This window comes from Arabidopsis lyrata, assembly GCF_000004255.2.
Source record: "Arabidopsis lyrata subsp. lyrata unplaced genomic scaffold ARALYscaffold_1, whole genome shotgun sequence".
In the NCBI taxonomy this organism is placed as follows: Eukaryota; Viridiplantae; Streptophyta; class Magnoliopsida; order Brassicales; family Brassicaceae; genus Arabidopsis; species Arabidopsis lyrata.
In genome coordinates, this window is record NW_003302555.1 from 23,132,974 (window position 1) to 23,156,421 (window position 23,448).

Sequence of the window (23,448 nt, forward strand, 5' to 3'; positions counted from 1 at the left end):
ATAAAATTTTATATTAATATGAAATTAGTCAAATTACTAATGACACGTTATCGACCACCAAATGTAAATTATTTTTTTTTACTTCTGAGTTCTGACCCCTATATATATCTATTTACTCACGATATTTATTTATTTTATTGTGAAAACTGAGAATGACCCAATCTCCATAGGAATTCGATAAGTTGGAATTACATTTATCTTTTATTCTCTCTGTTACAAAATGTTTTAGAGATTTTTTTTCTCAATCTATTTGATTTCTCACATTTCAATGCAACAAATTTATATATATATATATATAATTATAGCAATACAAATACAATAATATAATGTTATTTATTATACTTCATCCGTTGCATAAAAAGTGTCATTTTGACATATTTCACACAAATTAAGAAAACTTTAGATTATACATATATATATCCCTATTTAATAAGTGATTAATGATTTAAATTCAATAAAAAATAGTTTTGGGTTAAGGGTAAATCAGGAAACTTAGTGTAAAAGTCACATTGAAAATATAGCATGACACTCTTTGTGAAACAAAAATAAAACTCTAGAATGACACTCTTTGCGAAACAGAGGAAATATAATAAATAGGGAGTATAATAAATAAAACTCTAGAATGACACTCCATCATTTGTACTTTTATTTTTCATGTAAAATTCTATTTAATATAATTATATATTAAATGCTAAAGTATATTTTAAAATAAAGCATAAGATTATGATGTTATAAAAATCTCATTGCTAAAAATAATACAAACTCAACCAATTGAATGGAATTCTATAAATTTGTGTTAGGGTTAATACTACAATGGTAGTGCTTAGATTTGATTAGTTGCTAGGAATAGAAATTTAAGATATATGGTTTAGACTTTAGAGTGTAAACGTGTAGTATGAGCAGAGCTGGCTCAACGTTTATGAGGGCCACAATCAAAGGAAAAAAAAGGCTGCCTCATATTTATATTATAAAAAAAAGCAAAAAAAAATTAAAATAGTCTAAATGTTAAACAAAAGCTCTAATTTGTAGACATTGTAAAACACAAAAAAAAAGCATATTATTCTTCAAATCTAACAATTCTCAATGCATTTCTTCCTGCAAACTCATTCATCAAGCTTTTATAATCAAGTTTCTCATCATTCCCATTATCACTCTCAATCTCAGTTTCAATCTCCATATCACTCTCATTCGCATTCTCATTCTTTTTCTCTCCACACTCGTGTTCATCACCATGTTCACCAATTTCATCTTCACAAGTTTCTGAAATACCAGCTTCTTCACTACTCATATTGATCTCTTTTTCTAAAGGCTCATCAGTTTTAGAAGTTTCAGATTTTTTTACATACCTCAACATCGAGTTTTCCATTGATTTTGTTAATTTCTCTTGTCTCTTCTTTTTTCTTACTTTTGATGCTCCTCCTGGCTAGTGTCTTATTCGATTCGAAGTCATCTTCCTGCAATCATTGAACAAATCAATAGTTAGTATGACTTTCTGTACAAGGAAGAGATAGAGTCGTAGAGAGAAAGTTGTTTGTCTAATGTTTAAACGCATATAAAAAATCAATTGACAAACCTGAATTGATTCAAAACTCAAGTCTGAGCAAAGTGAAAAAAAGAGAAAGATGAATCTGATATTGTTGCTTTGATGGAGATTGATGAGGTCGAAGGGAAGAACGATTCACGATTGCAAATTTGCAAGACCAAGGAGGAAGAAGAAGAGCAAACGACTTCTTAATTAGGTTTTAAGGTTTATTGCTTTTTTTGATTAATATTTGTTTTATAATTTTTGTTTAAGTAAATTAAATTTTGTTTTATTTTTTATCACAAAGCTTTTTAATATTATTTTTCGTTTTATTTCTAAAAAACGGAAAAAAAAAAAAAAAAAAAAAGCTATTACCAAGGCTTGAACCCGAGACATGGGACATTATACACATGAGAGTAGACCACTAGACTAAAGGAACTTCTCAAAAATATGAGGCCGCAAATTAACTATAATATTTGAGGCCACAAGCCACTGCCTCATGGGCCTGTGCCATGGGCCGGCTCTGAGTATGAGCATTTCTGGTATAAATCTTCTTAATATGTTAGTCTCCTATTCCTAATATTGAAAGTTTTTTTTTTTGTTTGTCAAAAAGTAATATTGAAAGTTAGTTGGCAATTTCCTCTAAATATTCAAAGTAATCATGGGTCGTTAGGAAAAAATATGGACATATGGCCGCATAAGCTAAGAAAATGATTGTTTTTTTTTTTTACTTTCAGTTTTCCTTTGATTTTACGCGTGTCAATCTACTTGGATCAATCTATGTACCTAGACTTCATCTTTCTTTCATTTTTATTGGTTTTTCTAGAAGTTTCTTAGTTCAAATTTTGTTATATTTCGATTACCAAAAAAAAAAAAAATTTGATGCTATTAAATTTAGTAATTGGAGTTTTATATGATCCTTTATTATCTCGTGGACGCCAAGTTTAGATTTTGATTAATTAGAGAGAGTTCTTCATTTTTCTTTTTAATCGACTAAATTTTTGGAATAAAACTATTGACAAGACAATGTCAAGTTTTAGTTGGTATCTTGATCTTAGGATCACTGAATCCTCTTTGTGTTATTTCGCTTCGGATCTATGCTCTATCACAATTCCTGTTTATATTCATACGAAACACTATCTCTTTTTATCGGAAAAAAAAAAACACAATCTCTCGATCTCTATGTAAAAAAAAAATTACTTCATTCTGATTCACCTTTGGAAAAAAAAAATCGTTTATAATTCACACACTGTCGAATTTGAATACACAATCAAACCATAAGTTCCGGTCCATGCAAAGAATTGGTATCTCGTATAACCCATAACTTTTATTAGTATCACACAGTATATAAAAGTAAATTCAATAATAATTAATAATTAGTACATTTAATTATGTCTGTGTTATAGATACAAGAATAGAATAAAGAACAAGAAGGCAGATTATATTATCTGAGAAACCCAAAAATAATTCGTGTAGATACGGTCCTGTTTTTCTTTTTCTTTTTTTTTGTTAAACTAGAGCGATTAGGTTAAAATGTGAAAGAATCATTTTTATTTCGCACGTGAAAAACAACCAAAGCTTTTTATGACCACAAGGCGCTGTCTGATTGGCTCAAGTATAAAGTTAATTAATAAAAAATTATGATACCAATAATTACTAGCTCTATAAATACGTAGTCGCTCGCTAGGTTGCATGACTCACAAATCAACCATATTAACTTCTTCTTTCTTCTTATATTTGAGCAAAGTTTGTTCTTCCTTTCATATTGTGAAAATGTCCCAAACCAATATGAAATTTTGCAATAGTTATTTTCTGGTCGATCCGACCAAAGCAAGTTTTCTTGATCTCCTTCTCCTTTTGTTTTCCTTCAACCTGACCAGCGCAAGATTCATCGATTCTCCTCCAGATACCCTCAAAAGCTTCCGGAGAAGTTTCGCGAGTCGATGGATCCTTGCGTTGGCCATATTGCTTCAAAAAGTATTAATGCTCTTGAGTAAACCTTTTGCATTTCTTGGTCGTTTGCTCACATATTGGCTCAACCTTCTTACGGCAAATGGAGGCTTCTTCAACTTGATACTTAATCTTTTGACAGGTGAAAAATTTAACTATAAAGCATACTTTAATTCGTTATATTTACGTATCACTATTACCAAAAACTTGAAATCGAAGAAGGTTAAATGTTTTTTAATTTCCTTTTCTTACATATGATATAAGTTGCCCAAATTTTTTAATAAAATCAATTCAAAGATCTCAAGGGCCAAATATCATATAGTTCCACATATAATAATCTCCATGGACTTCTGGACAAGGACCAAATGACACTTACCACATATCAAACGGAGACAGACCAAAAATTCCTCTACATTCAAGACGCCGTAGCACACCGATAAAAAAAAAAAAAAACAATTTATCGATACATTGCATCAAGAGTGTAATTTGGTTAAACAACCAAAAGAGTTTAATCTCTTATAATTTAGAACATGACTGGAATTTCGAGACAACTAATCCAACTATTTTGATTTTTAATTATTGATGGTGTTTCACAAGTATTTTTACAAGACTAACCTAAATTTGTTACAGGAAAGCTGGTGAAGCCTGACAAATCTTCGGCGACATATACTTCGTTTATAGGATGCTCGGATCGACGAATAGAGCTTGACGAGAAGATAGATGTTGGTAGCATCGAATACAAGTCGATGTTGTCAATAATGGCTTCTAAGATCTCTTATGAGAGCAAACCTTTCGTCAATTCCGTCGTCAAGAACACTTGGAAGGTGAACTTCATTTCTTCTTCTTCTTTTAACTAGGTTTTTTTTTATTTAGTTAATCTTTGTTTTACTTCTCACTCTCTCTATATGACTCTATACGTCTTTATCCTGTGATCCAGATGGACTTGGTGGGTAACTACGACTTTTACAACGGTAAATTAAAATGCTACACTTTATTCTTCTTAAGAAAGTTTATTTATTTCCCATTTCAGGGATTAATGTTTTCTCTGTGGTTTTGGCCCTTTTGGGTTAATTTAACTCCTTTTGGTATATGAATAATCAAAGTCTCAAAACTGGTATATACTCGTATGCCTTTCATTTTCTTTCTATTACGAAAAAATGAAAGGCACTTATATAATTTGTTTTACACTATAAATAGATGTAAGATGTACGTAGGACATTAAATATACTCGTAACAAAAAGAGAAAAGGAGGTAAAGTGAACATTTTATATATCAAAAAAAAAAAAAAAGAGTTAAAAGTATTTACCAATATATAAACAAATTATATAAATGCCTTCATTTTCTCGTTTTTGATAATACGACAGAAACAGTTCTACGAGATCACGATGCTGTAAATGTAAAATAGTTCTTTCTATATCATAATTAAATACCAACTAAGCAAGGATCCCTACTGATTTTAAATGTGTTGTCTGATGGATATATAATAGAAGCGTATTTAATGAATATATAAGTAGAAACTAATGATTACAAGTAAAACTTCTATAAAATAATAATGTTGGGATCATTAAATTTATTATTTACAGAGGGGTTAGTTAAAAAATCAATTTGATCAATTTGTTTCTGGATTAAATTTTATTTTCTAATATCATCAAAAACCTTACTATTTAATTTAAATCACAATATATTAAAATTTAAAAGTAATGCTATAACTGGGTATTGGAACTCAGTTAAAGTTTAGGAAACGATAAACATTAAAGAGTTATGTGCACTCATTTAATCAATAAAAATAAATTTTAATTTATATAAAGTATTTGTTTGTAACTTTTTTTTTGTTAAATATTTGTTTGTAACTTACATATAAATTCTACCGAATTTAAATTCGAGTTACAACAAACCGGCGATAATAGTGATAATTAGTAGGCTACATGGTCCGGTAAAATATTGAGATATATTCAAATTGCCACTATAGTTTAAACTTTTTTTTTAAAAAAAAAGATCGGTTAAAAAAAAAGAATCATAATATTATAAAGATATATATTTTTTGTAAAACCTTGCTTTGCATAGAATACACGTCAAAAACCTTAAGATAACATATTATTTTCAATCTATGCATGTTTTTGATTTCTGTTAGTTTGGGTAACATATATGCAAATTTTTAAACTATATTGGATAATTGGACAATATCTTGGTTGTAGTTTTTGTTTTACCATTGTAAGAGAACAAATATAATAAGAATAAAACTGGTGACCCAAAATCAAAAGTCACGTGTTTTGTCCGGGTTTTGCAGCTAAGATTCTTAAAGTCAAATGCTGAATGATAGACTGATATAGATCGATTTTTTTTTTTTTTAATGATAAAATTTGTAGAATATCATTTTCTTGTTAGGTTAGGACATTGATTTTTTTAAAATAAATGTCCTCCTTTTCTATTAAACCATAAATCTTTACTTAATCGATGAAACACAACAATAATATATATAAACGTGCAGAAGAAATATATATTGACATTAACCAAGATCTTTGTTTTGTCAAGCAAGATATTTAGTTCAGAAAATTATCGTTTCTTAAAGGCTTGAAGATGACTTATAATTATAAAAGTTTCTATTTTTTCTAATCATTATTCCTACAACATCAAATTTGCAAAATATAAAATTTATATAGAACCTTGAAATATAAATTATGTAGATTCTAAGTTTTTATTCTATGGTCAGCTTTCCAAGAAAGTAAATTGACGCAAGCCTTCGTGTTCAAGACTTCAAGCACCAATCCAGACCTCATCGTCGTAAGCTTCAGAGGAACCGAACCTTTCGAGGCTGCCGATTGGTGCACTGATCTCGACCTCTCTTGGTACGTATATATGTTCTATAGGTGTAATCAATAATTACTCTTCTGATAATAGATTTTAAATTAGGTACGAGTTGAAGAACGTTGGCAAAGTCCACGCCGGGTTCTCAAGAGCTTTAGGCCTCCAAAAAGATGGAGGATGGCCCAAGGAAAATATAAGTCTTCTACACCAATATGCTTACTACACCATCAGACAGATGCTTAGGGACAAGCTTGCCAGAAACAAGAACCTTAAGTATATTCTAACAGGTCACAGCCTTGGAGGAGCACTAGCTGCTCTTTTTCCGGCGATTCTAGCTATTCATGGTGAGGATGAGCTGCTAGATAAGCTAGAGGGAATCTATACGTTTGGACAACCACGTGTAGGGGATGAGGATTTTGGAGAGTTTATGAATGGTGTGGTGAAAAAGCATGGAATAGAGTATGAGAGATTCGTCTATAACAATGATGTTGTGCCTAGAGTGCCTTTTGATGACAAGTTATTATTCTCATACAAGCACTATGGACCTTGCAATTCCTTCAACAGTCTCTACAAAGGAAAGGTACATTCAAGCAGCCTCTATCCAATTATTGGTTTTTTTTTTTTTGCATTGCTATATTATTTAAAAAGACAAAGATTAATAAAGAGGGTAAATAATAAAAATGGGCATGAAGAAACTTAAAAATTTTCCTTTTTTAAGAGAATTGTCATTTTTCACATGAAATTGACATCCTAGAAGATAGTAATAAATAACCTACATAATTTGAGTTTTAATTTTCCTTTGTTTTAGACTCTTAAGAAACAGGCAATATTTTATACTAAGGTGGTGTTATTCAATGATGGATTTTCATAGAATTGAAATCCAACACTAATCCAGTGTTATTCAACTAATGATTATAAAACTAACGTTAAAATCTAGTGTTATTAGATCTTATACTTCATTAGATTTTAAAAGTTTGGTGTTATTCAATGGTGGAGTTAAAGTCAATTCTTTAAGGTTTGTAAAATCCAGTGTTATTCAAAACTAAAAGACTTGTAAAATCTTTGTATATTAAGTCATTTCAAATGAAACCTCTTTGGAGTTTCATGAGTAAATTATTAGAATCAAAATCCAAGATATACTGCAAAGATTTTGAAATCCACACAAACAGATTCTTAAAACCAATATCAGAAAACAAATCTAAACCTTAAAGAATTGACTTTAACTCCACCATTGAATAACACCCCCTAAAAGTCTAAAACTAATACATGGTCCATATTTTTAAAAGCCAACCATTTAAGTAGCAATAATTAACTCTTAAACCCTAACGCTAAATTTTTTTATTTTAAACTCTAAAAACTAGATCTTAAAAACGGCATTACTAAAAGAGCCACAATTCTTTTCACATTTATCATGCTATATTAGATAACTGTACTCAAGATTGGCTTAAGACCAATCATTGACAAGGATGCTTACAATATTTGTACTCGGTAATCTTAATGATAAAGTTTGAGTTAAAAAAAAAAACCGCGAAAATGGTAGTTCCTTAAGTTTTTGTTTAAAAATATATATGTATTTTTAATATGGGCTTTTTTTTAGCATTTTTTTCTTTAACTGTCCATTTTATTATATATAATGTACATTCTTGGTGAATGATTATGAATATTTGTTTTATGTTGGTTAGGTAAGAGAAGATGCACCAAATGCAAACTACTTCAACTTGTTGTGGTTAATACCGCAGCTGTTGACTGGTTTGTGGGAGTTTATAAGAAGTTTCATATTACAGTTTTGGAAAGGCGAAGAGTACAAAGAGAATTGGTTGATGAGATTTGTTAGGGTTGTGGGAATAGTGTTCCCTGGTGGCTCTAACCATTTCCCATTTGATTACGTCAACTCTACGCGCCTAGGAGGCTTGGTTCGACCTCCTCCTAGTACTACTCCTGAGGATAAACTTGCCCTCATTGCTTGAAGTCTCAATGTTTAATAATCCTATCCATTTTATCTGCCCTAATGCGGTTAAATAATTGTACTTGAGCTTTAACTTATTCTCTGTGTTATATGTCTTGTGTACGTGAGTTTTTTTTTTTAATCGTGTGTATGTTGGTAATAACACTATCTACTTTTTCTTATCTTCTGAATAACCAGATAAAAAGTATTCCTCCTGGATTACACTATCATTGTTTTTCCTACGTACATTGTAGAAGAAGGTCATGTCCTGGTCTCTTTGATATTCTGTTGGATGCCTCTTTTAAGTGGTATAGATCTTTCAATTAACATTTAATGAATATATGCGATGCCTCTTTAAGTGGTGGGTCTTTTCTTGACATGATGCCTAATGTAGATAGGTCAGGCGTTAATATGAAGTCTGTCTAATTGTGGAATCATCCTATAATTAGAAATTTTCTTTTCCCAATAAATGTTCACATAATAAAGGAAAATAATCTAATAGAAACTAAAATGAAATGACATAATATTAACTTTTAGATTTTTGACTTGAATGATTTAAGATTTTTAGAAGCTGCCTATAACCTTGTTAAAATTTAGACAAAACTGGCAAAATAGACACTTTTAAGAACATTAATTTGAAGAATAAACACCTTTTACAAATAATTGGCAAAGTAGACACTTTTCTCTCTCTTCCTCTAATAGAGAGTTCTATTAGAGAGGCTCTGTGTAATGACATAGTTACCCTTTTTATTGTTTTCTACATATATTCTCTTTCTTCTTTTTTTCACTTAAATTATTTTATTTTACTTTGTTAAAAATATTTCATAAATTTTTTGATCACAATAACATATTAATCTTTAATTTTTTTATTTGAATAAAAAAGTCCAAATTTGCTATATTTCGCAGATATATAACGTTTTAGTTTACTTAATCTCAACTTGACGGTGTACGTGATAATGTTAAAAGTAGTATACATCCGATAGTGTACGACAATAATGTCAAAGACAATGTATGATATTGATGTAAGAAGTAGTATATCAGGTATGACGGTGTACAAAGTGGTGTACAAACGATAATCTATAGTGGTGTACCAACACATGGTGTACCGTCTACTTTCACACATATTGTACACCACGTTTATAATAGAGAGAACTATTTTCGTCGGTGTACTTGATGGTCTATGAGATAGTGTACAAATATCAATATACGAAATGATCAGGTGTATGAGCGTTAGTGTACAAAACGATGTTTAAAGGATACAAGATTGGTATACGACATGTACAAATCTTGGTGTACACTACGAGAGAATATACAAACCATCACTTCTCTTTAATGGTGTACATCACACTTGTCCACCATCATGTTCAATTTGGTGATGTACACCATCATGTACACTGACGAAAATAGTTTTCTCTTTTTGAAGAATAAAAAAAAACTTTAGAAGAACAAGAGTTTACAAAAAAAAAAAAAGGAAAGAAATATAAAATAAAAATGTATCCACACATATATATCTCTATTACACAAGGTTAATTTGGTATTTGATATGTTATTTTGTCTTTTAGTCTATTACACACCACTCTATCTCACAAAAAGCAAAAGGTGTCTATTTCTCAAAATATTTTTTAAAAGTGTCTATTCTTCTAATTTATTTTCAAAATGTGTCTACTTAGCAAACAAACCCTAAAATTTACCGCTTCAAATTCTACTAATTTTGATGTAGAACGTTTTTAAAAAAAAATCATTTGCTTTTGGATTTATAGATCCAAATTTCAACAGCACACAAAATAAGGCTCTGAGTTTTTTTTTTTTTTTTTTCGTTCGTCTAACTCTCCGTTGTTTTCTCTCCTTGCCATTTTATCATTTCGTTGTTAACAAAGCAATATATTTTTATTTGTAAAAATAATATACCATATATTTTAACACATATAATTTAAAATTTTCTATAATAGGTAAAAGTAATATATAAATTGATATTTATTATTTTATTTAAGTTTTTGAATGATGTATTTGAATTTTTAATTAAATTATGTATCTGTTTAGATTATTTTAATTTATTATTTATCTGCTTCAAAGTAAAATGGAAATTTTTGTAAATTTATTTATATTAAACTCTTTTTCATAGTACAGATGATAAAATGTTGACAAAAAGCTAATACACAACTAATATATACAAATCATGTTTTCATTTATTAAAGGCACATAACAAATTATACACCTATATAGAAAAACCTTCAATGTAATTTTTTTTTTGTCAACCACACATTAATTTAGAAAATCAGTCCATGATTGGTAGCTCAATCAGGAGGAAAAGAGTTTACAAATGAAATTTCAGAAAATAAATTTCTAGAGTACCGAGCGAGATAATCTAAAAGAGAATAACAAGAGCGAGGAACGCTATAAACCCTTCAATGTAATTTCTGCACCAAAAACCCTAATTTATATTATTTTTAATTAAAACTGATTATAGTACACAAAAAATAATCTATATCTAATAAATTATAATCAAAATTGAATAGAAACTAGACGAAAAAGAAACGTGTTGAAAACATAATCACATATTCAATTATAAAAAAATATAATCATACATATAAAAGTAGGGTTTCACTCTCTTCTTATTGGTCTATTTAGAAATGTAACTTAATTTTTTTTATTTTTAACTAAATCATAAATAAAACACATTTAACTCACACTTTAATATAAAAACTGAAATCATTAAAATTATACATTAATTATATTTTTCCTCTCAATTTTATTCAACACACAATAAATTGGAATTGTAACTCCCATAATTTATTTATTTAAATTGTAACTTATATAATTTTTCATCCTATAAATACTCATTTCTCATTCTCTCATCCTCTCATCCTCTCACCCTTCTCCTATAGCTCAAATCTTAAATATTTTTTTGTTTTGTATTCTTACATTAGTTTTTTTTTTTTTAAAGATGCATCTTCATTGTCTATTATAGATAATCATCTTATAAGTAATCATTCTCTCATCTTCTTCTACTATATTTATGTGTCTATTTTTTATGTTGTTATATGGATTAAAAATCAAGAATTCTATTCTAAATATATTTTAGAATGTATTATATATATCTAACATAGTATTCATTTTTGTATATTTCTAAAACTATACTAAAATATACTTATTTATTCTTTAATTTTCATATTTTTAAGTTTAAATTCACATATGTATACTAAAAGTTTTGATGGTTATAACAAAATTTTCAGGTTTATTGGTGATGGTGAGTTAAATATAGCAATTCCAATCATTGCACAACAAGATAATGAAGTTGAAAAAATCCATTTCCATTTCTACTTTAGATGTTTGATTATTTTCTAATATATACATGTAACTTTTTTTTTTTGTAATACATTTATTAAATATATATTTCTTACCTTTTTCTTATCTCGAATAAATATTGTAATTTATTTTTAATATATGTATTATTATATTTACTTTTTGTGATCCAATAGATAATTATATAAAAATCGTTATACTTTTATTTTATTTAAAATTTGAGGTTTAAGTATTTTTCAAAGTAAAAAGAATTTCGTTTAAAAACATTTGGCTCTTAAGATTAAAAAAAGGAATCATATGGTTCAAGAAAATTAAATTTAGGTAGAATAGAAAATTAAAATGAAATCATTAAAGTGAAACCTAACACTCATACTTAAATAGAGTGAAATATATAAAACAATAATTATAATGAAAACAAAAATCATTTTATTAAATCATATAAAGATAAAACCATTAGTATAAAATCTAGGACTATAATTTAAATTGAAGAGTGAAATTTTTTTTTAAAAAATATAGAAGTTATCCTTGGATCTTTGATGATTTTAATTAGATTGAAGTTCATATAATTTTTATAAGAAAAATAAATTGTTTGCCACTTGCAAAATAATATGAATTTGAACTATTATGTGGAAATTTATATCAACAAACAAACAAATTATCTGTGATTTTATATCAACAATTTATTTTGTAAAAGTAATAGATAACATATGTTTATTGATGTTTACATACATAAATAATAGTAAAGTAAAAAGCAACACTAAAATATGAGCAAATGCAAGATATCAAATCTTAAGAGTCTTTTAAAAAAATTGCAATCATATTTATATTGAAACAAATATCATCCACATCATTAGCATATAATAATTTAAGATTTTTCTATAATAATATATTATAATTATATTTTATGTATTTTCTCATATTTTGTAACCTCCATACTAATAATTATCATTATGTTGTTAATGCTCACACTAAATTACAACAATACTTTAAATACAATTATACAAAATGAATTCTACACAATGAATTCTTTGAAATGTAACATAACTTTTTTGAAATGTAACATAACTTTTATGATATAAATACAATTAACTTACTCATAAATGACATCTAAACATAATTGTTAAAGTTGAATAGTTGTAAAACGTAAATATGTTGTCTTTTATAAATAGTAATATACACATATCACTAACCATCATATTCCAAATTTCATAATATTGATAAATTTTATAACAATTTCTTTTATAATCCGATTAATGGTGTTTCAATATTACATTTTTGTCAATTTTGTAAGAGGCTGTGAAGAGGAGATGACTTTTAATCAAATATTGTATTGATTAAAAGAAGTCATATACTCTTAATCATTTTTTAAAAAACATAAATATCATTGTATATAGATGAATACAATTCAAATTTTATAGAAAAAATCAAATTTGAATTTACTATCATTCATTTATTTTTCTTTAAATTTTAAATTCAAGTAAAAAAACTAAATAAAATAAATAGCAAACATATAACGTAGTATGCAACAAGCCGCGAGTATCGCGGCTAAATAACCTAGTTTTAACAAAGGAAGAGTTCACGCTCCATCTACTATCTCCACCTAAAAAAAAGCTACATTAAAGTTGCTTATTTAATGTTTACTAGTATTACCTTTAAATAAAAAAAATTCAAAAAAAAACTAAAATACACCATGAAAAAAATTAAGAAACTCGGATACATTAGGGAATTATACCACAAGTACACCTATGGAATATGTTTGACATTTTGTAGTTTAATCTCATCATTCTAATTTTCGATATGTCGAGAATTGAGCATGCATCATATCGAACACCAATGAAATTGCTTGTTGTTGTTTTATGGACTTTCTGGCGGACGTCGGCATATTGAGTACTTTTAAGGAATTTTATCCCATAACTGAAATTCAAAATCATATCTATACTATTAATTGGGAATCACTAGATATTAAACAACCAAATGAAGGGTAAAATATTACATAAGATGTCATTGGTTTTTAGTGCTTTTAAATAAATTCATTAAGGGTACAATAGTAATCACAAAATTAATATATTTAAATAAAAATAGTAAAATTATTTAAATAATTATTAGCTTCCAAAAATTAAACTCACTTTCTCTCTCTTATTAATTATGGACGAAAATATAAAATTAATTTCTAAAAAATTATTAACCAATGAGAATTGAAAAACTAAGTTTTGATATCCAACTAAGATTTTATCTAAACCAATACTAATCGACTATTCTATATAAAAAATAAAATAAAAATAATATCATTCTTTTTAAAAGATTCACCAATGGAGGATTTTAAGATTTAATTTGAAATTTTGTAAAAAAATTAAATATAAATATTTTAAGATTCAGTTTTGTTATAATATTTTCACAATTTTTGAAATATAAAATGAAATTTTATTTCATAATTTCTAAAAAACTATATTAGATATTAAAAAATATGAAATAAACTCAAATAATAATAAATTTAAAGTAATTATCATTATGGCCTTTGTTTAGAGAAAATGTCAGAAATATCTAAACGATAGATTGTACATATTAATTTCGAAATATTTTGTATTTTTTTTTTTCCTTTTCAACCGGATCTTCCTTAATTAAATCCCTAATATATTGCACAAATTTTTTTCGAACTAATATAAATTAATTATATATTTTGCATTCAAAACAAATTATGCAGCAATAACAGATCCCTTTTATAGATGTATCTCAAATTTTTATTTTTAGTCTAAAAATCGAGTTAATTATGCAAAATTTAGCTAAAGAAAGAAATATTAATAAATTTGTTAAAAAATATTTGTAACTTTAAAAGCATACATATTAATCCACAAAACTCACAATATGTATTGTATGGTATTTAAAGGTAAGCAAATAAGAATTTGGAACATGATTTTAATGGAATGAAATGAGAACGGGAATTACGAGACGAGATGTCAAGGGAACATAAATTAAAAATCACACTAAATACCCAACTGGTATGAGTTCGGGTTATGAGCACTATATAAAATAAATTTGTTACACACATAACCATGTACGTACGTTTTCAGTTACACATAATTTATTTATGATGGATACGGGACCGTAATATTTTTATTTCATGTATACGAGACGGGTTATGGGACGAAGAATTTATGACAGATACAGGACGAGATAGGTTTCCCGTTCCAAAATAGTTACGCCTAGCTAATATACATGAAATAACCTAAACTAAAACCGAATCCATATCCTATTTAACATTTGTAATCAACCTGTTAGAAATGTTTTGATTAGTTTAGAAAATAAAAAGGTAACATCACTTAACTTTTGCACCTAAATTTTATCTTAAATAAAATTTCGCACATACGTGTAGGTCTGGATCTTAAAATATAACTATGCACTAACGCAACTGAATTTCGTTCATTACACTGACTTTATAATATCTATACTATTACAAAGCTCACTAACACAACAAGTATTTTATAATTTTAAAATTTATATAACGATTTCTATAAAATATCTCTGCACGTATGAATGGATCCAGATCTAATACACTAAAATATATAAAATAAAAAATATTTATATTGAATTAAAATTTGTTAGAATTTTTTTTTAAATATGAAACCCCACACGTATGTGCGGGTCAGGATCTAATAGCTCATTACGAAAGGCCCATAAATAAGAGCTAATCCCAATTTGTATATATCACTTATCAAGTATCAACCGTAAATAAAACTACATTAATTTTGTTTGCCAGCGTTAAGAAAACTATTTAATAATTAATATTTTACGGTATTTCAATTAATTTCAAACTTATGTCATAATTATTACGTCATGTAATCAAATACAAAATATTTAACAATTTGTTATTTTCCCCCATGACATTGATAACACCTAAGATGCGTATACTATGTAGCAACATATGTAGTATAAAGCAAAAATTACAAATACATTTTGTCAAGAACATGAAAACTAGAAAAGTTGGGGTAAAGCTTAGAACATTAACATGAATCATACAATGATGCATATGTAATCAGTAAGTAAGGAGATTTTGTCCTCTCAAGGGATCAATTCACCTCTAAACACCCCGGGGCGGGCCAACAAAGGTGGAAAGGGGTGGACTCATCCCTCGGATTTTACTCAGCTATGAACTAACATACAAATGTACTAAGCGCATGTATTCAAAATCAATTAACAGCTATTAGCTATCAAAAGTACTACAAAGTAGGAATAAGAGCACCAAATATTAAGCGTATGCATGAGTGAAGAGTCTCCATTTACCGTATTTTTCTTCGAAAAAGGGCAACTAGAATACATGGCAGGTGAAGCAACCACTAAGGGAAGGAAGCTTCTTCTTCCCACATCTTTTGAAAGATGAAGCTTTACCATGGGATGCGTTTGAGACTCTATTGTCTACCACCGACCTCCTCATCTCCTCCGCTCTCTTCTCTGCTGATTTCACTTTTCTCATAATCTTTTCCATTGATGATGATCTTTTCTTTTCCAATTTCATCTGTGAAAAATATTTCTGACATTAGTTATATTACTCTAGGAGTGATATATTACTTAGAAGCTGTTGATACCAATTGCAATTGTTATATGCTTAAAGCCACAGATACAAATAAAAAGTTACAAAAATAGGATGAGATGAAAGAACCTCTAGCTTTCTTATTGCTGCCTCGGCCTTAGCTTTCTGCAAATTTTCCCAAGATATGATTCTAGCTTCTTTGGTCTTTGCGCTACATAAACACGAAACTTTCAATCAGAATCCCAAGTTGAATCCAATCATATGACAGTCTGTGATGGTACACATTAGATTAACGGTCACCTTGGCCATATCTGATATGGCATGCCTATTCAGATTCATGAATTTGTAAAATAATGACGTGGGAATAAAAATATTGTTTTCATAGATACTCAGCTAAAAACTACCATTCTTGTTGCTTATATGATTTCTCCAGAATTAAAGAGAGTGATTAATGTGTCAATCCGATAATCTAGATTTTGATTCAAGGGGAATTACGCGGAGGAATTTATTTGTAGGTGAAATGGAAGAGGGAAAGACCCTCTAACAGCTTAGAACATTACCATGTGAAATCTTGAGGGTCCCTAGCTTTTCCATGCAAGTGATCTCGCATTTTTGAGCCATTTCCATGGTACAGACCTCTGTGCTTCTTTGACCAGCGAGTTACGGTTACCTTCTCATCAACCTTTAAGTCCTTGACTTCTGCTCGGTTGGAATGAGCATTAAGTAGTTCTGAAATAGGTAGTGCTGATGGAGAGGAGGGAGAGAACGAACACTGTCTATCAGGGGAAAAGCGGATGCTTCCCTCGGGACTCATCTGGGTTGCCATATCCCTTCTTGAGACAGCTTGAGGATCAGTAGCAGCATCCTTAATACTTTCATGGATGTCATCTGTACATATTGGTAACATATCCGTAAGCACTTACCAGACCAGAATTTCAAAATGATCATGATTTTGTAACGATCAATAGAGCAAGATAATGATGTGTTCATGCATGAGTCCTTTTGTCCACTCTAATTGTAGCACAAAACCAATAGAAGTTACGGAGAGTTTATAAAAATGGGTTACATAAGTTTGATCCATCTATACCTTGGGATGAGGGTGCAAGAGTTTCAGAGCAGCCATGCATGCTAACTGATCTAGCCATGCAAGGATCGGTCCGTTGTGGGAAGGCTGTTGTAGTAGAACCCCGAGAAGAGACAGTTTCTGGCAACACACCAGCTGAAAATGGAGAGCTAGCTGTTAAGAAGCCCATGTTCCCACCATGAACCATAGGAACCGCAGGGGAATACAAAGAATAATATGCAAATCCTGCAGGTCCTAACGGACCACTCTTTGCTTTAGGTCGCCTTTCATGCGATGCTCCAAATGAAGTTCGGGTAGCTCCTTCCTTAGCAAGAGGACTAACTATCCATCTCTCTGCATCTTCCCACTTAGAAGGAACCGTTCTACCACTATACAAAGGTAAAATCCCAGCATTGGGCGGACTTCTTCCTCCGTTTGAACGTAAAGGTACTCTTTCTGAACTCCAACCCTTTTGCATACTATGCAGATAAGTCGGAGTTCCAGGACTAGGAAACACACTCGATTTATTAGTTGAAACTGAAGCTCTCTTAACATTCACCACTCGCGGAGACGAAGAGGTTACATTACTAAGATCCAACGAAACAGTCCTTTGGTAATCTAACTTTTTCGCCAGCGCTTCAGATCTAGATCTTCGTTCCTGACATTCTATAAACAGTTCAGATTAAATAACCTGTGTGTTCTCTACAGCTAATCAAAACCATGACTACTAAAGTATAAACTGTTCCTTTTTCCCCTTTTGTTATGATGTAAAGTAAACTCACCTCTAAGAGCTACAGAAAAAGAACTCCTAGCTGAATCAAGATTCTGGCTCTCATCATCCTTATTCACCTCAAACTCCTCTTTCCAAGCTGCTTTTTCCCAGTAGAAAACAACAGAAAGTAAAAAGTAAGAGACACACAAAACATGGTTTTTCAAAATTCCAAAAGCATTCTTGTTATCTTTTAGACTATTTTTGTCGCTTGTCTCTCTCTTTTCTTGACAACTTTTAATCAAATCACTAGTAACAACAACAACACTATATCAGTAGTAGTAGTAGTACCTTTTACTTTATTTGATTTTCTAGAGTTACAACTATTCTTCCACCCTGTACCACGCTTGTCTAGATCTAGATCTTTGCAGCTTGAACTTACCCTCTGATCTCGCTCCTGTTCATCTCAAATAACGCCAAACAAAAAAAGTTACTCCAAATTCAAAAACACATTGCAAGCAAGATCCAGAGTAGCTTCTTCACTAATCAAATCTATATAGTTCTATTGCATGTAACTCTAAATCCAGTGCAATTGAAAACACAAAATCTGTATTCTTCGTCATTGATTGATGAACAGTGAAATTCAAATCAATTTTGCATGATTTGACTTAGTCAAATACACGCGTATTCATAAATATCACTAGTCAAATTAGTGAACTCTCAGATTTATGAACAATGTGGGAGTACCAGAGAAGGAGCGGAGATGAGAGAGTCACGGTCGTGAGCGTCGGAGGTGGAAGAGCAACGATCGACACTGACGGAAGCGGAAGAGAAGAGACTGAGATTTGATTCCGGTGTGAAGATTATAGAGTCGGGGCTTGAGTCTCGTCGACATACTCCGGATTTCGCCGGACGGTGGACTTTGTACGATAACTCCGACGGCATTTGAGTCTTTGTGAGCTAAATCTCTCTAACCGTTTTTTGAGTTCGAGCTAGTGAGAGAGAGAGAAGAGAGAGAGAGGTTTTGTGGTAATCTGGTTTTGGTGTGACTCCTCTGCAGGAAAATTTGATAATAATGTGTGTGACTTTGACTTGTGTGAAAGACTGTTGAGGGAGAGAGAGATGAATTTTATTTACATTTTATTTGTTTTACTGATTTTTAGAGCTATCTTTTGGGGCGTGGTAGATACGAATTTTATTGAATTATAAGTGTTATTGAATGGTACGTTTTTTTGTCTTTTTTTTTTTTGAACATCAAGCTTTCCATTCATTTAGGCAATGGAAAAACGATGATAACTAACATGGAGTTTTTTTTTTAAGTAATAAATCAAATGGGTGGGAAATAAGTTTTGAATGGTTTTTTTACCTCTTGTTAATTATTATCTTTACTAATAATTTATTAAAGAAATATATATATCTTATTATATAAAGGGTTTTGTGCAAAAATTGACTTGCATTTATTTGAGATGGTGGTATTGACTTGCATTTATTTGAGATGGAGGGTTTTCTTGCAAAAATTGGCTACTTCGAGGGTTTTTTTGCACAAAACCCTTATATAAAGTATGGTTTTCAAAGTTAATAACTCACGAGATCTTGACATGTGTCAAATATTTCGATCTCAGATTTTGCCATGTGTCAAATAATTTTTTTTTTTTAATAAAAAGGTAAAAAGATAATAATAAGAAAATTATAAATGTAAACAGTTTGGAAATGTAAAAAGTTAATTGCAAGGAAATTGTACCAAACTACCTATATTTCCATCTACCAACCAAATTTTTTGTTTTTAACAACTTAAAATTGTTAAAAGATAATTGTAACCAAAATTATAAATTAAATAGTTAGATCATAGTAAGAAAACTATATGTATATATAAAGAAATTATATGTGTATTTTCCATAAAAATGAAAATTAGAAAATTATGCTAAACATTTTATTTATAAGTTACTAATTGTACAAGAAAATAGAAAAAGGATTAAGGAAATTATACAATCAATTATTATTCCAATAAGAAAAAGGATTGTAAATAATCACCTTTATATAAATAGTAAGTTATCTCATATTTTCTCACCAAGCAAACTAATTTCTTCGCACACCACCGTTGTTTTAACTTCACTCTATTGGTAAAACTTTTTTTTGGTTATAAAGTATTTTTAGGATAATATAATTAACTAACATTTGACCTAAAAATAATTAAAGAAAATATGAAATAAATACTAATAACACGAGTTAAAAAAATTTAGAAAACTAATGTTTTTAAGATATGTGAAAATTCAAAATGGCTCTCAAAAATAATTTACAAAACTAATATTTTTTAGATATTTGAAAATTCAAAATGGCTCTCAAACTAATAATACGAAAAAATCTGAAAAAAAAAAATTAATATTAGAATTCTAACAACGAAATAGAGACATCCAACAATGTCATTAAATAAAATAGCATGTCATACTGAAAAAATAGGAGTACCATGTGATTGTTATGGAGGTGATGATGGTGGTGGTTGATGGTTATAGAGGTGGTGATTGGGTGATTTTAAAAAATAACGTGATCATGTAAAAATTACATGTATTTATCATTTGTTGTAAAAATATCATATCTATTAAAAAAACAAACACTGTGAATCACGATGGTTTTCTAAAAACAGCATGTGATATTCAGATCCAAAGAATATAGGGCAATTGAGGCCAATTAAGAATTATGAACGACGATGGACATAGATTAGAGTTGTTGTCGGAGAGGCTTGGCCTGATGTCGGAGAAGATAAAGAAAGTGGAGTAATAAGAGAATTTGGGAAAAGAGGAGAAGAAGCGATAACAGTGGTGTTGGTGTTGATGACGATGGTTCAGGTAGGTGGTGGCAGCGGTGATAAATATTGATGAAGGTGGTGGATTGAAATTAGCGAGATTCGGTATTGATACTGATGGTGATTGTGATAGTAGTGAAATTCATTTGTGGTGGTGGGTTAGAGTAGTGAGACTCGGTGGTGATGTCCGACGAAGGGAAGAAATGGAGATAGGGGAAAAAAGAGGGAGGGAAAGAGAAAAAAAAAGGAGTTCAAGCAAAAATAAGATAAAACTAATGAGAAAAATATAGAGATTTGAGAATTTCTCGCCGGCGAGCGGAATGAATAAAGAGAAAACGAAGAAATAGGTAATATATATATGAACCAAAACTTGCCACGTAACTATATAATTTCATTTTTTTAACTGTCACAGTTTATTCCATCTTGCCCACATTGAAATTATAATATGTAATACACTCTTCTGATGGATGGATGTAAATAACTTATTAAAAGTCAATAATACAACATATGAATATTTATGGCTTCATAACTTATAATAAGCAAAAAATTATATAAGTTTATATATAGGCCAATATTTTATTAGATGATTTAATAATTAGTATAACATAACTACAAATAGTGTTTTATACTGCGCAATATGCATTATAAATCAAATAAAAATAATCAAAATACTGCATTATTTAAAATATATATGTTTATATAATATTAGTTATGCTTTTAAAAATAAAATTAAAAGTTAAAAATGATAATTTCGAGCGGCAATCCGTGCAACGCACAGGTCCATATCTAGAATATATATATATATATATATATATATATATATATATATATATGTATATGTGGAAGTCGAAACTAACACAATCGAGATTTGTCTAGGGTTTTATTTCAGGGATACAATAAACGAGAATTCTCAAAAAACAACAGAACGGATTGAAACCAAAGATGGTGTTCTTGATATTATTAAGAAAAATTAAAGATGACTTTGATCGTACAAGATTTTGATCGTAAAAAAAGAAAAGTGTTTTTGCTTCAGAGCTTTGTGTAGTCTAAATTCTAGGGCGATATTGCCCGTTCTTTGTGAGAGCTTTGAGTCTCTTTATATAGAGACTAGATTTTAACCCGCGGTACACCGCGGGATGATTTAATTTTAAAGTTAGTATAAAAATATTTTGTAAATTGTATCTCCTTATAACATATTTATTTATATTATAGTTTACAATTGTTATTAAGTAACGGTATACCACGAGTCCACGAGATAATTATTAATAAACTGAGGATTTAACCCGTATTAAAGCGGTATATAAATATTGATTCAAATTCGTCCGCCATATAAATCATTTCCGAAATATAACCCGTTCCGTAATTTCTTAACCCGTCCTGTGATTTGTATTAAAAAAATAAGGATTAAATCCGTATTGAAGCGGCGGATTAATGATATTTTAATCTTTTTATTATTGTTGATTCAAAAACCCGTCCCGCCAAACCCATCCCGCCAAAAAACTCATTTATTTTATTAATGTTCTTATTTATGATATGATTCTGAATCATTGTCTAAATATTTTAATCGATGTAGAACGTTGAACTCACATTTTCGTCAATTGGATAATATATGTCCGTTTTTAAAATTTCGAATCACAGTATATGCAGAAAAAAAATTGATTTTTTTTTTACTTTATGTATTATATGATGATTCAAAACAGTTAAAAACAAATCAAACAAAGATGATAGGAGAATCATAATTATAAATCTTAATCAAATCTTCTAAAAATCTAAATTATTAAATATGGAATATCCGGTGTATGAGTTGGGTTAAATATAACCCGACCCAACAAATTTTTTGTGAAGAAATTTTTAAAATGGGTCGGATATCCGATATACCCGAAAGCTTTTTTACCCACCCATCACAAAAAGTGCTGCGATTATACTTGTATAGATGATAAGCCGCCTCTCCAGCGATATTATCGGAAGATTTCCATTTATCTTTAAGTCGGCTCAGAATATCGCGGATTAGGATAGTTTCCTTATTCTTCAGGGTTTTTCGGAAGCTTTCCTGATTTGAGTTGATCTTTCGAGATTCTCCCTTATCATTTCCGTGTTTATCGGAAATGATCCTTTTTTTTCGGAAATGGTGCCTTGCTTGGAAATGGTACTTCGAAGGTGAATATTTTACCAAGTCCTTGCCTCGGGCGGTTTGGGAGATATCGACGTGACACGCAATTCCGAGCCGAGGAGACTTTGAGACGACTGGGCTCGGATATCCGAGGAGTATCGGCTCGGGTACCTGAAGAGATAGGGCTCGGGTATCCGAGGAGTACCGGCTCCGGTACCTGAAGAGATAGGGCTCGGGTATCCGAGGAGTATCGGCTCGGGTACCAGAGCTTGCTGTCAGGCCCCGAGGTGAACCTTGTGTGTTCTCCGAGGTGGATGACGTTCTGCCCCGAGGTGATCAGAGTCTGGCTCGGCGCCAAAGGATGGAATCCGACCCCAACAGTATGTATATATATTTGGGCTAATTTATTAAAGAAATATATATATTTGGGCTAATTAAAATTTATTTAGGCTAATTTATTAAAGAAATATATATGAGATATATTGGATGAAAATTTGGATCTTTTTTACGGTTGAATTCAGTGTTGATGGAGAACTTCGTATGTTGGGAACAACCCGAGATTCGTCCACTGGGGATTGATTGATCCTATGTTTCGGTTGTCGGGAGCATCCATGTAACTCCTTCAGGGTGGCATCCAAGTTTTCAGAATTTCTACATGCGTTATTAACATGGTGAGGAGGTCTTCAAGAAAACAAAATAGGGTGTATCTTTCGGAA

General features: G+C 29.9%; 2 protein-coding genes across 3 annotated transcripts; one reads left to right on the forward strand and one right to left on the reverse strand.

Moving 5' to 3' along the window:
• Window positions 1-3,199: 3,199 nt before the first annotated feature.
• Window positions 3,200-8,449, forward strand: LOC9330074. Its single transcript, XM_021014223.1, has 6 exons — window positions 3,200-3,614; window positions 4,103-4,296; window positions 4,410-4,443; window positions 6,183-6,318; window positions 6,383-6,857; window positions 7,960-8,449. Exons 1-6 carry the CDS (start codon window positions 3,215-3,217, stop codon window positions 8,242-8,244), a joined length of 1,524 nt encoding a protein of 507 aa, XP_020869882.1. The 5' UTR covers window positions 3,200-3,214; the 3' UTR covers window positions 8,245-8,449.
• A 6,984-nt stretch (window positions 8,450-15,433) lies between these two features.
• Window positions 15,434-19,154, reverse strand: LOC9327382. 2 transcript variants are annotated; one of them, XM_021014685.1, is made up of 7 exons: window positions 18,570-19,154; window positions 18,174-18,279; window positions 17,896-17,985; window positions 17,138-17,779; window positions 16,611-16,938; window positions 16,180-16,261; window positions 15,434-16,035 (listed from the first exon to the last, which is right to left on the reverse strand). In XM_021014685.1, the coding sequence occupies exons 1-7, from the start codon at window positions 18,765-18,767 to the stop codon at window positions 15,829-15,831; spliced, it is 1,653 nt and encodes a 550-aa protein (XP_020870344.1). In that variant the 5' UTR covers window positions 18,768-19,154; the 3' UTR covers window positions 15,434-15,828. The 2 variants fall into 2 exon arrangements, with proteins under 2 accessions (XP_020870344.1, XP_020870345.1); XM_021014686.1 differs by having other exon boundaries at window positions 17,896-17,982; window positions 18,570-19,151.
• Between the last annotated feature and the right edge of the window lie 4,294 nt (window positions 19,155-23,448).

Excerpts from the sequence above, each read along its gene's own strand:
- LOC9330074 (XM_021014223.1), top strand. The coding sequence starts at position 3,215 with ATGACTCACAAATCAACCATATTAACTTCTTCTTTCTTCTTATATTTG. Across the intron at positions 4,297-4,409 it reads TCGTCAAGAACACTTGGAAG|ATGGACTTGGTGGGTAACTA; the intron begins GTGAACTTCATT and ends CCTGTGATCCAG. Across the intron at positions 6,319-6,382 it reads ACTGATCTCGACCTCTCTTG|GTACGAGTTGAAGAACGTTG; the intron begins GTACGTATATAT and ends ATTTTAAATTAG.
- LOC9327382 (XM_021014685.1), bottom strand. The coding sequence starts at position 18,767 with ATGCCGTCGGAGTTATCGTACAAAGTCCACCGTCCGGCGAAATCCGGA. Across the intron at positions 18,280-18,569 it reads TCATCTCCGCTCCTTCTCTG|GAGCGAGATCAGAGGGTAAG; the intron begins GTACTCCCACAT and ends TGAGATGAACAG. Across the intron at positions 16,036-16,179 it reads CAGCAATAAGAAAGCTAGAG|ATGAAATTGGAAAAGAAAAG; the intron begins GTTCTTTCATCT and ends TATTTTTCACAG.